Below are 16,049 nucleotides of genomic sequence, written 5' to 3'. Positions count from 1 at the left end.
TGTCACCCACTCCCCCCCCTCCCCCCCACTGCTTTTCAGATGGAGCATAAATTCAAGTATGCTAAATATTTGCATATGCTACAAACCCTGCAGCATTACAACTTTGAATAGAACAGACTCGGTGGCATAATGGTTAGAGCATCTGCTCTGAGGCTGGGATTTGAGGCTGGGAGGTGAGCAGTAGTTTAAATGCTAGTTGAGTCATACCAAAGACTCAAAATATGGTACATGCTGCTTCCCTTGCTTGAAGCTCAGCATTTAAAAGATAGAGCATTGGTGGGGGGGGGGAGGTTGGCATAGTTTGGCATCCATTGAGAAGAGGAAATTCATCCTTGATTGCCCCAGTGAGTAAGGAGAGAAAAGCGATGTCATGAAGATGACGTCGCAAGTACCCAGAGTGCTATGGGGAGTGACCTCACTTCCCCCAATCTCAGCTGCTGTCTTTGTGCGAAAGTCAAGTCTGGTGTTGTCTCATGTGTGCATGTGTGCATGATTTGTGTCACAGCTATTCCACAAGCCTTAGAGCCTGTAAAAATGAATAAAAACATTAAAATACAGTCTGCAGGCAACCACAATATTCTGTATACAGTGAAGCATCATGAACATCACTAAGCTTTGATAAGCACAGAATACACTACTCACTGTAATAGCATTTCCTTGTGCTTCACATACAAAATACATTGCAATTGCACATCACATAACTGCCTAGCCTTTTCGGAACTCAGCCACCGATCTTCACTGTAAAATGTGAAGGACTGCTGAAATGTATAGCACAAAAAACCCCCGGATTTGCCTCAAAGTCCATAAACAGATTCCACACAGCCGCAGTCTTTAATAATGAGAAGTGCTGAAATTACAGAAAAAGCGAAAAGGCAATTCTAGGCCAATGGACAACCTTGAGAACATTTTGATTCATGAAGAACGAGGATAATTTTCAAACCAATTATGGGGACAGTTATGGTCATGCCATTTCACAGTTTTAGTCTTTATCCCCGACAATATACGAGGTGTTAAAAAGGTTCTATGAGAAGCAAAACAAGGCATGTATTTGAATAAAAACATTCATATATTTAAAAACAAACCCTGGAATGTCTTGAAAGATTGTGAGTAAATAATTTGTTCAACTCTTTCAACACCTCTTATACAATCAAACCCTTGATCTCGCACAAGATTATGGATGAGCATTTTGTGAATGTGATAATATTCACAATCAGAAGGTATTTTTAATGCCACCGGGAGAAATAGGTGGAAAGTTGTACTTTGAGTACATCTTACCTGATTTCATCAGCAGAGAAGTTGATGATGGTTGGGATGAAGTTGTCTCGGATGATAACTGTGCGGATTTGCTTCCAATCTGTAGTGTTCTCACCAAGTAGGAGACAAATTGACTCCAGAGCCATTTTGACGGCTGCTGGGGGATTGGCCATGGAGCGAACCTCCACCAGGTGCTGCTTCTTTATGGACTTCACGGCTAGACAATTCGGAAAGAGAAATAAGAATTTCCACAAGTGAATTAATGTTTCTATACATTTAAGTATCATTTGACTAAAACTAGAAGGGCACTAGTAAGAGTGCATACCTCTGCCACGCAATGCCGAATCCACGAGAACATATCGGGCCCAATAATTTTTTTACATATTGTGCTGTATATCGTTTTTGGCCCTATTCTGTTTTTTTGGCCCAATAGTGAAGAATCACTTTAAAAAATAAATAATTATCGTATCCAGATTCAGATCTTTACCAAAATCGAATCAATTCGTCCTTGCCACACACCCAATATGTCCACCAAGTTTCATCCAAATCAGTCCACAACTTTTTGAGATATCGTGGTATATATCGATTTAGCCCAATCTCTCAATGGTGAAGAATCACAAAAAAGTATCAGATCTGGATCCGAATCTGAGATGTATCAGTAGTTTGTGATAATGCATGCGTACATGGGTGCACCGGGGCATGGTTAAAGATGCATTAATATATGTTTGGAAGACATATTACCATCGAGACTGATCACAAACCCTTTGTTCGGTCTCCTGGGAGAAACCAGAACCATTCTGCCCACATAATCAGGTCATGTACAACGTTGGGCATTGACCCTTACCGGTTATGACTTTTCATTGGTTTATCGCTCGTGTAAGGAAATGTACTGTGCTAACCCATTCAGTAGCTTTCCGCTTCCCATAACCACCCCAGAACCTCCACAATCTGGCGATATCATTACTCTCATGGCTAACGTCATTCATGATGAGGCGCCCGTAACCGCGAAGCAGATTGCTTGTGCTACCAATAGCAATCCAGATTTGTCACAAATTAAATGCTGTGTTATGTCAGGTAATGGGGCATCACAACCAGAAGAGGCGAAACCGTACCTCATCCGGAAGGATAGGCTTTCTATTGAAGCAGACTGCCTGCTTTGGGGTAGCAGAGTGATATTTCCGCCTAAACTCCACGGGAAAATTATTAGTGAACTCCACCAATGCTCATCCAGGCATAGTCACCGTGAAGGCTATTGCCCGAGCCCATGTTTGGTGGCCTGATTTGGACAGTGACATTGAGTCCATTGTTACACTTGTCAAGCCCATGCAAAGACACCGCCAGTCTCCATTGGCCATGTGGTCATGGCCATCAAAACCATAGTCCAGACTCCACGTCGGCCATGCTGGTCCATTTCAAGGGAAGCTTTTCCATATTGTAGTTGATGCCCACTCCAAATGGATTGAAGCTCTCATGACACCATCCTCATCCTCTGCTGTAACAATTGAAGCTTTACGTACCATTTTGGCACAACATGGTAATCCAAACTCCATTTATCAGACAATGGATGGTCATTTACGAGTTCAGAGTTTCAGAACTTTTAAAAATTGAATGGCATTAATCACTACATATCTGCCCCCTACAAACCTGCCAGTAATGGCCAAGCCGAACGTGCTGTTCATATCATCAAGAATGGTCTAAGCCACGTCAAGGAAGGCTCCAGTCAATCTCGTCGAGCTCATGTGTTGCTCAACTACCGACCAGATCACATCAAACCACCGGTCGCTGACCTGCCAAGCTTCTGATGGGTCATGAATAAACAACACGGTTATCATCAGTGCACCCAGACATACGGTCGGTCCAGGTTGAGAATAACAAGCATCAACAGAAAGGTAGTCACGACCAAACGTCTGTACACCGCAACTTCCAGATCAATGATCCCATAAACGTGTTGAACTCCGGATGTGGAACCAAGTGGTAATCTGGCATCCTTATCGATAATATTGGTGAAATGATGTTTCTTGTGAAGTTGTGTGATGGTAGATGCATGCGTAAACATGTTGACTGCCAGGTTACGTCATGGGGAGTCAAACATTGAACCGGCTCAAGTGCCTTTGTCACCCACTCCTGTATTAACACCATCTGCGTTTGAACCCGAGGTGTTTCCTCATGAAAGCCTTTCACCCATCAATGTATCAACTCATTCCCGACCCCCTGCACGAGTTATTGAGAAGCCCACAGCAGTTGCAAGCAAGCACAGCCCTCCACGAGCCCTTCGAAGATCAGCTTGTGTCTGTAAGCCTCCTGAGCATCTTGATTTGTAACAAACTAAAAATAATGAGGGGAGGAGGGAGAGATGAGATGTATCAGTAGTTTATGATTAATTCATGCATACATGTTGGGTATGTGACGAGGAAGAATAGATTCAATTTTGTTGAAGATCCAGATCCAGATCCATCCATCCAGCGGGACCATCCTCTGTGCAGAGCGTTGGTGCTGCCTAAGCAGTCTCCTTGGATATTGGACACAATGCTGGACAGGTCACCACTCCAACACAGGATACCAGCAAGCTGGCACTCATTTTTTCGACCTCAGAAAGATGACAGGCAGAGTGAACCCAACCTGGTATTACTTCAATAGCTGAGTGGGATTTGAAATCAGGATTACTAGGATCCCAAGCCCACCACCCCAACCATTAAGCCAACACCAGGCATACAGCAGGAACCCTTTAGAATAAAGTGTTACAGCCACACAGAAACATGGACGGATGATTCTCCTTTTAGTAATAGAAAGATGTATAATCTTCAGATGTAGAAGTTCTTTAATCAACTCAGATAAAGACACATTCTTGTGCCGAGTTGCAACATATGACCATGCAACTCTGATATCTGCCTCAGACAACTCCAGACCTCTCCACAAAAAAGCTGAACAGGTGGTTGATATTTTGTACAGTAGTGTTTTAAAGAGTTGTTGATCCTGCAATAATAGAGTTGACAGTCTGAAGTTTTCTCTTCCTCTGTTTCATTGTGTTCTCCTTAATCTCACTTCTACTCTGTTGTTGGTGTTTCCCCCTTTCCATTTTATTCCCTTTTCATTCTGCACTTACTCTTCCATGATCCTTGATTATGTATAGGAACTAGAACGACACTTTTCGATGTCGCGACGTTGACAGATATGCCTCCGCCCACATTATTACATCATTGTACGTACTTGTACCAAGTTTGATGTAAATCCGTGAACCCAGATTCCAAACATTAAATCATTCTGGCTGCCAGACCATGCGTCCGATCAGATTGAAATTGTGATGTTTCAAGAGAAACATTGAAAGAATCAAGCGGTTCAAGACAAGTAATTTTTAAAGATTTTTTTGCTGCCAGATCAATCCAATATTGCTGCCAGATCATGCGACCTATTAATTGTTCGTGAACATCCTGGTATCCCCAAGGTTTGGGGAACGTGTGGGTGAAGTTTCCCCTTGATCTGTCAAGCCGTTCTGGAGAAGAGGGTTTTTTTTAAAGATTTAGTCTTCAAAAATCATAGCTGCCAAACCATGTGACCTCTGACGTCATAGGTGAAGTTTTTGGTCCTCACAGATCATTGAACATACCTGTAAAACATCGCCTCGATCTGTTCAGCTGTTTTGGAGAATTTTGTGTTACAAAAAATATGGTTGCCGAACCACATGACTGATATCATCAATTATTTTCCCCCAGACAATTTAACCCTAGATGATCCTCAAAAGATTTCATACTGATCAGATAAAGCATTCAACATATGCAATTATGATGTTGTAACGAAACCACCTATATCATGAAAAAAAAAAAAATCACACGGCTTTCCCATGGGGAGTACTTGACATGTGCCAAGTTTCAATTTTTTCCATGGAGCGGTTTCAGATATACAGAGGTCCAAAGTTTTTCCTTTTTTTTTTTTTTCAACATATCTGCATACCACGTGACATATGACGTCATCATTATTATTAAAACATTCCACATGAGTAATCACACTTTCGGTGAAAATTGTGTCAATTGAATAAGCGGTTGCAGAGAAAACAAAGAAAATTATCATGGACGGACGTACGTACGGACAGACGTACAACCCAAAAACATACCTCCAGCGAGTTCGTCAGTGGAGGTCATGGCTCATTTGACAATTAATCATGGAATCTTTTTCCTCCGCCACCGAAGGTGAATGTTTTCAACTCTTTCTGTCTGTTTGTGTAAAGATATCTCAAAAAGTTGTGGACGGATCGGGATGAAATTTTGTGGACAGGTTTGGTGTGTAACAAGGACGAACTGATTAGATTTTGGTGAAGATCCGGATCCAGATCTGGTTACGAGAATTATTTCATTTTTTTTAAGTGATTCTTCACCAATGAGAGACAGGGCCAATAACTATATAGTTCTGTTTCGCATGATATTTCAGAAATGTAATGGGCCCGATATGTTCTCGTGGATCAGGAATTACGTGGTAGAGGTATGCGCTCCACCGAGTGCCCTTCGAGTTCGCATAGATTTGAACTTCAATGTGTCTGTCCAGGCCATAACTTGTTTTTTCACCATTTGAGCTTTTGTCATCAAATCTCCAATAAAACCTTCATTATGAGAATATGGAGAACACTAATTAATAACGTTTACATTTTTATTTAGTTGTTTTCATCAAGTATAGTTTGAGTACAAAGCAGACGCAGACGAGCTTTGCATTTTGAGATGTTTTGAGTCAACTCTGTCACCAGAGGTGAAGGAGGTTGTGTTTTCACCCCATTCTGTCTGTTTGTCTATTTGTATGTTTGTATACAGGATATCTCAAAAAGTTGTGGACGGATCCAGCGGAAATTTTGTGGACAGGTTCGGTGTTTGACAAGGATGAACTGATTAGATTTTGCTGAAGATTCGGATCCGACTACGAGAATTTTAAAAGTGATTCTTCACCATTAAAAGATCGGGCCAAAAACGATATATAACACAATATCTCAAAAAGTTGTGGACGGATTCGGATGGAACTTGATGGACACGTTGGGTGTGTGACCAGGAAGGATCTATTCAATTTTGGTGAAGATCCGGATCTGGATCTGATAATTTTATGTATGAAGTTTTGCATCGATCTGTTAAGCGGTTCTGGAGAAAAAGATTTTTTAATGTTTTTTTTTCAATCCAATATGGTCGACAACCAGACCACGTGACCAATGACGCCATAGATTTCATTCTTCACTCACATGGGGTTGTAGCTCAGATATATGAAGTTTCAGATTTTTCAGATAAGGATTTCAATTCAACCAATTATGGCTGGAATACCCGTTCACCAATGATGTTATTGTTATCATCATATATACCCCATGGAGAGTTTATGACATATGTGAAGTTTCAATTTTTTTGTTGAGCGGTTTCAGACAATATGTCCAATTTTTTTCCTTTTATCGAATATGGCTGCCATACTATGTGATCTATGACATCAGAGTTATCAATAAAATATTTTGCAATATTCTACATGGGGAGTCCCATCTATGTTTAAAGTTTCACAACAATCGAACAAGCGGTTGCAGAGAAATAAATAAAAAAGCAAAAATATATAGATGTGGAAACACAGACAGACAGACTAACAAACAGAGACAGAAAGGGACATTGCAATAGTTTTTGCAACCTCTTTTGAGAGAGACTAATAATACAACATCTTTTTGTGTCATCAATTTTGGTCTCAAATACTACACAGTCCAATATTAAAATACTTTTTCTGATTAAGTTGTTCAAACCTCATAAGTACACGATGATCTCTCCACATTACAGTGATGGTCAATGCATGATGAAATATGTGTCATGCTAAAATTGTAATATAAACACGCCTGTGGTGGTCTTCTGGCCCCTTGGCAAAAATATATAGACGTGGAAATTGCGGATTCAGGAACACCCTTGGGTGTTTCTGAACCCAAGGTTACTACCCGGGCTATCTCCTCTTCTTGACGGTATTGGACCATGGAATCTTTGAATCTGTTTTTCTCTTGAGTTCTGCTCTCAGTGCTGTGTATGATTGAAAATTTATGCAGATTTGTTGCAGATGTACTAAAATGATAAATTCACAAGAATAAATAAATAAAATAGATGAAATAAATTCACAATATCAGCAAAACAAGATGTCCTCCAATCTGTCAGCATGAAAAGCATTGTCATATTGCATGGTACTTCACTTAAATGCCCATTATGGTAGTGGAACTGAGGATGGCACAATGGGTCTGGAATGAGGGGGATGGGTCAGGAGAGGTTTCAGCACCTACTCATAAATTATCTATTATGTTTTTTTGAGGGATGGCAGAGGGTTGAAGCAAGTGGAATCTCTATCATTTTAAAGGCAAGAAGGGGGTGGAAAGCAGAAAAATAATCCACCGTTTTGAGATGAATAGCAGCCACCGGGAGGGGAGTATGAGGGGTGAAGTAGGTGGTTTGGCTTCGGTCAGTACCATTCTGTGCCTCGATGACAGCAGGCTCGACCTTTGCAAGTTCCTCATACACATTGCGCTGCTTCTCTGCAATGACCTCGTTCTGTTGTTTTAATGAACTCTGGATTTCTTGACTCATCATCTGTGTGTACCATCAGGTTGCACAGAAAAGGATTTGTTAAAATACAAAAAAAACGAGTAAATATGACCCATGGTTTCTCACGGACTTCATCAATGTTCAGCTCATCAATAAAGGCACCAGCTGGATTTTAATCTTGGAATACGTCTTGAAAGCCAAGTGCAAAACAAATGACAATGAGGTAATTTCATAATTTGATAGAAAAAATGAATAAACTGAACATTTTGTGAATTAGTAGATTCGACCGATCAGATCGTATAAAAGCTCATCAATAAACATAGGTCACAAGTTCCTGTTACCACATATAACCCGACCAATAATTTGCTGAAAGCTGTTAACACCAAAATGTAAGTCTAAATTATGACCAAAATTACTGAAGGTGGATGGAGGTTATGTTTTCACCCTTTGTCCGTCTGTCTCTCTATGAGCAGGGTATCTCAAAAGGTTGCAGATCGATTCGGACGAAACTTGGTGGACAGGTTGGGTGTGAGACATGGATGAATTGATTCAATCTCGGTGACGATCCGGATCTGGACACGAGAATTTTTTAATTTTTCAAGTGATTCTTCAACATTGAGAGTTGGGGCCAAACACGATATAGAGAATAGCATTTCAAAAGGTTGTGGACGGATGACAAAACTTGGTGGATGAGTTAGGTAGGTAACAAGAACAAGCCAATTCGAGTTTGGTCCAGGTTCGGATGCCTATCAATGTGATACAAAACGTAAACTGTTCAGCCTGGCAGAGGTATGCGCTCTACCGAGTGCCTTTCTAGTTGATACATTATGATTACATGGGCCTTGTTGAGCATTTTCAATTGCTGCACTCTTCAAGTAAAGTTGCTATCCATAGCTTCAATAAATAGAAGCTGTCCCATTTTATACATTTTTTTCTTTTATACAAACTCATGGCTCATAAAGACGCCAGAAGAACCATTTTTTTAATAGGAGTAAAGTTACTGCCGAAGCAGACTGTGGAAGGAATACATTTGGGTGATTTGCCATTGCCTTTCCAGAAAGAAGTACCCAGAAAGAATTTTCAATTCGGCCAGGATACCAGCACACAATAGCCTCCTATTTTCAAAAGATACCATGGGTTTATCGCCCAAGAACTAAATGCCAACAGGGCAGCCGATTTCACATCCCCTATACACTCTTTGATGCAACAACTTGCCAAGAAAGCACCATCGTGAAAATGTACTCATCAAACTGTATTCTCTCACGAAATGATGAGAAAATTCAAAGGTTTATGTGAGAGGAAGAAGTAATTTGAACCCTTCTAAGGGCTTCCTAACTCCCATCATCCCGAGGCGACATTGAGCTGTCTATCAATGTTTCAATCAAGCCTGAACAGTGAAATTGATGAAAAACTGATCTCTTATCAAGGTAATGAAGCAATGGATTTAACAACAACATGTAAACTCTTTCCCCAGCTCACCAGTGACTTTAATCTCAGTTTATAAACCAGCTCGCTCTGTGACTAATAGGTTTCCCTTTCCTTGTAATCAAATGGTAAGCGTACTTTACTCCGACGGTAAAAAGCCATCGTGACATCCTCTCACTTTTTTCTTTTCCGCTTCTTGCTGGCCAATAAGCATCTTCTTCAGCTTGTCATTTGCTGCAGCATTTTTCGCCTCCAATTCCAAGCTTTTGAAGGACAAGTCTTTCCGTAAATCCTCAACCTGAATTAGTGCAACAAATAATTCATTAAATATTTTCAGTTTTATTGTATCATCCAAAATAAACATTGTGATAACATATTATCAGATACAACAACAAGCTCAATCATTCTTACAAGTGCCACAGCTGTAAAGGTTGGGGGGGGGGGTCATATTATGATCAAGTTGACATTTAATACACAAAATGTGACAGGAATATCAGCACCAATCTTATTTATTTAATTTTGCACGTTTGTGGAGGAATGTAAGATGAGGGGATCTTAAAAAGGAAAACTCTGTTCTGTTGTAAAAATGTTGAAGATGGCACACATGAACTCCTATCCACCTACAAGGCCTTCATGGAGTACTGCTCTCCCCTCTGGGCTGGCACTCCTGAATCACACCTTGTTCAGCTTGACACCGCTGAAATGAAGGTCCTCAAGATAAATAGTCTCCCACGATGAAGCTGATTCTGACGGCCTGTCACTTTTACTTCAGACATGCCAGTAGTCTCTCTGTCTTCTACCGCCTCACTTCTGATCTTGCACCCTTTGCCCTTTCTGTGTTCTGTACACCCCCCTCTCCCCCACCCACACAGGATTCTGCATGGTGTACATGGTCTGCCAGTAACCCCCTTCTGGTAAAATGCCCAAAATTGTGCTCACTTCCACTCATTAATTTCTCTTTCTCTCTGTCTGTGGAACCAGCTTCATCAGTACCTTCAATCTCATTCTTCCCTCCAAAGCTTCAAGACAGCTGTTCACAACCATCTTCTCAAGTCATCCTCCAACCACAACAATAATATATTTTTTTTACCCCCGTTAACTCTCCGTAAGCCCCCCTCTTGCCGAGTTTCCAGTTTTTCCTTCCACTTCTGTTTTTGAGAGTTTGTAGCTGCAAACATGTTATCCACCCCATGTTCTTCCCCATTGCCCTCATTTCTCCAAGTGTCCCTCTACTTTGTTGCTGTTGGTGTGTATCCCGCACCCCTTCTCTCATTCTCCAGTTCTTTTTTCTCGGTTACATCCTGATCCGTTCTGTGTTCTAGCTCATCCATGAACCTCGACAATGTATACCAAAAAAGAACATCGATAGTCTCATGCACAACCATATAATTGTCAAGTGAAATCCAAATGGATGTATAAAAAAAGAACAGTATGAAAGTGCAGTTTCAAAGGATTATACTGCACAATCGAAAGTCAATTTGTCATGATTAATGAGAGGCAAGTCTGGCGATGATGCAATTGCAAGGATGTGTTGAAGCAATGCTCGAACCAATATTATCTCGATCCCACATTTCCCAAGTGATGAGTGAATTATGCTTAACCATCGAAAATATCATGGCGGAATTTTGGGCTGTGCAAACTTTGCAATGGTGATGTGAAATTTTTGTGATGGACTCAGGAAATCTTCTTCTTCTTAATTGTTTTAATGTAACACAAGGCTGTGGGGTAGCATCATTGGCTATGGACGCGGCTGTGCCGCTGATGCAATGACCTCTGCTGGTGAAGCAGGAATTTGTAATTGGTTCAACGTGCCAGCGATAGCTCGCCTACTCTTCGCGGTGGACACCATGGGATCTCTAACGTCCACCAAGGAATGCCGGCAGACTGGACGCCCATTTAACGTCCATCTGAGGGACGGCACACACATTGATGAATCACCCTGCCTGTTAAACACCAGGATGACAGTTTATAGCTGGGTCTGGATATGAACGCAGGCTAGACTGTTGAGAGGCGAGTGTGACTAAGGGAATGAGAATGTCTGATTTTTCTGCATTCCCTCTCTGTTGCAGACCAGTATAGTCTGGGCATATGGAATGTTAAAAATAAGAGTAACAGAAATGAGAAAAAGCAAACAAACATCTAAGTTTATCAACTCTCTTTCAATCATTAAAGAGTAAGGAAAAGAGAAAGGAATATAATACACATTTACAACTGTGTGCACAATCAAAAAGTAAATATATATTTTAAACCTTTTGAAACGATCATTGAAATGAAACTACCAAAGACAGTTCTGGGTTGCTATTGTGATGTTGTCAGCAGTGGGGAGTGAAGGATAGTTTAGTAGAGGGGGGGAGACCAAATTATTTATGTCTGCAGTAACTAATTTTGAAACAAAACAAGAAAAATAATTCACTAATTGGCCAAAATCTTGATCTGAAAGTAATGAGTTATGCATACATAATGATTCAAAGGTTTAAATGTGAACGTTAGGTTCCTCCTTCAGGAATTTGTTCTGACTTCATAACAAAAAAAAAAATCTGTCATGATCTGATCTGAGTTCAAATCTATGCTGACCAGGTTCTCAGTCATCTCTTATGGTGGCATTCTTGTCAAAACAAAAAAAAGGAAAAGCAGAAAAGAAAAAAAAGAAAAAACACCTGGTCGACGGTTTCCTTGATTTTGCGAAGTCCAACATTCAGATGCATCTGCTGCTCCTCAAGTTCTGAGCGTTTCTCATGGAACAGGTTTGCATAGTGGTTAATGAAGTCCAGATAGTGTCGTGGGGTCACAGACACTGTCCGGCCTGCACGCTTGATGAGCCTTGTATTTGCCTGCAGAACGTGATATGGTGTCTCACACAGAGGAAGGAAAATTAACGGTGTAATATTGTGATTGATTAGGAAATGCAGGAAAAGGCTCTCTGGAAGTTGTTCAAGAGTATGTCAGGTACAGGGAAATTACAAAGGATTTTATGAAGATTAAAGTGAAGAATATTAAGTGGAAGGAATGCCAAATAAAATTTAGATGAGTCATAATAGACAATTATTACATGCGAAATCTGTCAAGTGGAAACCACATTCACCTGTGAAAAAAAAGGATTAGAAGGAAGAAGGAAGAAAAAGAGAAAGAACATGGAGGAAGAGAAGAGAAGCAGCAAAGAGTTCATTTGGAGAATAAAACCTGATGAAGTGTCTGGTGCACAAAGACAAAACTGTTGGCGATGGCCTGGCGATGAGTTGGTGGCCAGGGCAGCTTTCCATAGACAACTGGCATGAAATCTGGTGCCACATAGTCTGGCTTCTCCAGATCTAATTTGCACGTGAACTCCTTCCCCACCTGGTACAGTGCCTCTGTGGACCAATCACCAAACCAGTTCAAAACACACCTACCACCATGCAGGGGGAGAGACAACAACGCTGGCATTACGTCGAAGGGTCACCAGGTATATACATACTCGTACATTTATAAGGAGTCACAATGTATTTTCGAGTCTTTTCATGTTTAACTGTAAATAAAACTTTTTTAGATTCTGAAATTTGCAAGCTCTTCAGTGAAATACCACCGCATTGTTATAACCACAGAAACTGTTCACTAGTTAAAATACTTTATTTTTGGATGAGAAGACTGTAACCTCAAAAAGCCATTGCTGGTATATATTACCAACAGTAACACATTTGTAGAGTAATTAAAAAGAACTTTGAAGATATTTAACTTATATTTTAGTTCCATAACATATTATTACTTTTTCTCACATGATGAAAATCAACAAACGGTTGTTGGAATTGGTTTAAACAGGTACTTGCAAAATGCCCTTATCCACTTTTGTGCAGTGACTGTCAGCTGAACTTGTCAAGTTTTAAATTAACAACTTGATGTTACATTACAAGAACTACCTCTGAAGTAGATAAGCAGAGAAAAACTCTCGAATGAGCCAAGGGCTCGGTAACTGAACAAATGACACAATAAACCTGTTGAAAAGCGCAGGAGATGTTGCTGCACGGTCCTTCAGGCCCTCTGATGATGGATTCATAGTGAAGACGACATGGAGGTTGCGGATAACCTGGCCTGTGAACCACCTGTAAAGCTCCTCATGTGAATCAAGCATTAGACCTTCCTTTTGTGCACCCTCTTTGCATTGCGTCATCAGAGCTGCATATTCGTCTCCCTCAAACAATCCAGGAATCTGCCAATCAGAGAAAAGATGATGTTCTTTTGACAAAATAAGCTTTCCGAATATTTAAAGGCAAACAACGGATGCTTATAATTAATCAAAGAGTTCCTGATAGACCTGATCATCCCAGACCCAAAATGTGCTGCATTGCACCTCAAAAGGTGTGTTGTTGGATTGTTTCAGGAAGAAATTATATGATAGATGAAGCATGCAAAGCATTGTGCAGGAGTAATTATATTAGGACTCCTCTAGCAGAATTTCTACATTCGAGAAATATGTGGTATCAAATGAATTACTGGGAAGCCCAATGTTGGCTTTTGTAAGTCTTTAGCTCAGGTAAAAACATTATTTCCACCAAACACAAATAACTCAATATAAAAGTGAGTGTGGGTCACACAGAAAATGCTCACAGCAAGCATCATGGCAAATAAAGAACAATTGCCTTACACATCAATTTCACCACGAACCTCTCCATTGGCAAGAAGTGTGTTCATACGCTCGAGGAAACCAGAGTCAAGCACGTTCGACTCATCCATGATGAACACAATCTTGTCGTTCTTGCAACCAGACCGTCGTAGTACTGCACGTAGATCTTCGTCAAAATCTTCGCCTGTATAACGCCGGTGCACCTGCACAAGTACAGTTAGTCAGCGCACCGACGAGTCGTGCACAGCCAGATTGTGACAGGAATATGTTTACCTTCAAAAATTTTTTTTCTTTAATCCCAATCTGATCAATGATGCTATAATTTCATTCTTAAAAATCCTCTTCATTTTATCAGCATACTTTTTGTTGCTGTGCTTATAGGAAATGAGTCATGCCAAACAACTATTTCCTTGTGTATTGAGGGGTTCGTGAATAGATGAAAAATAGGATGATGCTTCCACCCTAATAAAGGGGAACAGGTGGATGTTGAATGAAGAGATGCACACTATCAGGGAGAGGAGGTTCGGGGCATGATGGTGTTTTGACACTGCCTTGAAAGATAACAATATAGTCTGTATGCAATGATTGAAGAGATAAAAAAGTTAACTTTCAAGTTACAGATTAAAATACAATATGATTTATACACAAGACAAAACCATTGGGGTTCATCATGTACATGCCATTATCCACATTATATATATATATATATATATATATATATATATATATATATATATATATATATATATATATATATATATATATATATATATATATATATATATATATATATATATATATATATATATATATATAGTGCAAACTATCCCACACACATTTTTGAGAGATAATGTGGGATGTTTAACTTGCACGAGCTAATTGCACATGAAACAGCATGAGAGTTCATTATCAAAACTTTATTTGACTGCCAGACAGGCTAACAGAGTAAAAAATAAAAAAATAATTAAAAAATATTCATCTCACTCCTCTCTGCGCATGCACTATCTGGACAAATTCAGAGCGAAAATCCTGCTAAACCACAGGTACATTTTTCGATTCATGTTATGATTCGTGTTCAAAATATAACATTTAATTTAAATCAAGTTGTTCCTCAATCATAAACTGATATTTGTATCGTGAATATTTGTATTTGACAAACGTGAGCATGCTATTTTGATTTCATGCTTGCCCTATAATTCTGGAGCAAGCCAATCGCAAGTGCAATTATCCTGGAATGAGTAGTGATAGAAGTATGAGATATGGTCAGGTAAAATCAACCCATCAGTGCTCAATTAAGAGGTGCCCAATACCTGACCTGTCTAAACTGTAAAAGCTTCAATATTGTGCACTTGATAGTGGTGTGATACCAAAAGCTGATAAAACATATTTCCCACAAACAACATATGTGCCATTTATTGTTGTTTGCAAGTTTGCTGAGAACTCGTCTTTTGGTCAGTTGTACCTTTCCTGCAGTACATCTTTGTTTGACCGCTTATTTGAGGAACAGAGTTTTGCAAATTTGTTTTGTACGATCTGCTGGTTACGGCACTTCATGTTGATACAGTTTACAATCACGAGAGCGACGTAAGGCCGAGCCTGCACCTTGATTTGGTAGACACTGAGACCATTCATCCAGGCAACGAAACGAGACAGTGTAGTCTTGCCGGCTCCACTTACACCGATGAGCAGTAAATGGCCCTGAGGTTGTCGGAAGATCCTTTTCCAAAAAAGAATGCCATTGAGGAGAAGGAATGGAAAGATGCGGTCCATAATTTTATGCATGAGAAAGTACAACAATAAAACAATGACTTTTCACATCTCGCCTTTGATGGAATCTCAGTATTCATGGGGCCTATGTTGCAATTATACACCAAGCAAGCCTGGACATCATGCACGTGGAGTTTGGTCAAGGTAGCTGCCTAAAAGCCCCCTCGTTTAAACATCACGATGCATGGTATATTAACGTCTATTAATTACTGCAAGGAAATGGTATATCGAGGTAATCCCTTTCAAAGATTTTGTACTCCACAATACAGCACCCCTGCTATCACTGCACTCAGCAGAAGCGAAGTCAATGAGATTAATGCATTTGGTCAAATGTATTAACTTCAGACAGTAAGTAAAGATTATGACTCAAAGTGAAATTGTTTCTTTGCACGATTACTTGTCTTTCTTTGGCAGTTAGTCTCATGATAGGGGCTTGGTGAGTTTTGTGGGCTGACTGACTAACTTTGGCCTGTCAAAAGACA

At 40.1% G+C, this 16,049-nt stretch overlaps 1 protein-coding gene across 2 annotated transcripts in view; it reads right to left on the bottom strand.

Annotated features, from left to right (window-relative positions):
* Positions 1 to 16,049, bottom strand: part of LOC147019568 (cytoplasmic dynein 1 heavy chain 1-like) — a 328,064-nt gene that overhangs the window by 130,647 nt on the left and 181,368 nt on the right. For both annotated transcript variants that reach the window (XM_085894142.1, XM_085894141.1), the window contains exons 49-56: positions 15,403 to 15,517; positions 13,842 to 14,003; positions 13,172 to 13,386; positions 12,384 to 12,588; positions 11,861 to 12,034; positions 9,382 to 9,501; positions 7,703 to 7,823; positions 1,276 to 1,471 (exon numbers count right to left, since the gene is read on the bottom strand). In XM_085894142.1, coding sequence (XP_085750268.1) covers positions 1,276 to 1,471; positions 7,703 to 7,823; positions 9,382 to 9,501; positions 11,861 to 12,034; positions 12,384 to 12,588; positions 13,172 to 13,386; positions 13,842 to 14,003; positions 15,403 to 15,517 — 1,308 coding nt within the window. The remainder of the gene's footprint in view (positions 1 to 1,275; positions 1,472 to 7,702; positions 7,824 to 9,381; positions 9,502 to 11,860; positions 12,035 to 12,383; positions 12,589 to 13,171; positions 13,387 to 13,841; positions 14,004 to 15,402; positions 15,518 to 16,049) is intronic.

Source organism: Eptatretus burgeri, chromosome 9 (assembly GCF_056783735.1).
Source record: "Eptatretus burgeri isolate ZD-2024b chromosome 9, Ebu_testis_v1, whole genome shotgun sequence".
NCBI classification, from domain to species: domain Eukaryota; kingdom Metazoa; phylum Chordata; class Myxini; order Myxiniformes; family Myxinidae; genus Eptatretus; species Eptatretus burgeri.
This window is presented reverse-complemented; position numbering and strand designations above follow the sequence as displayed.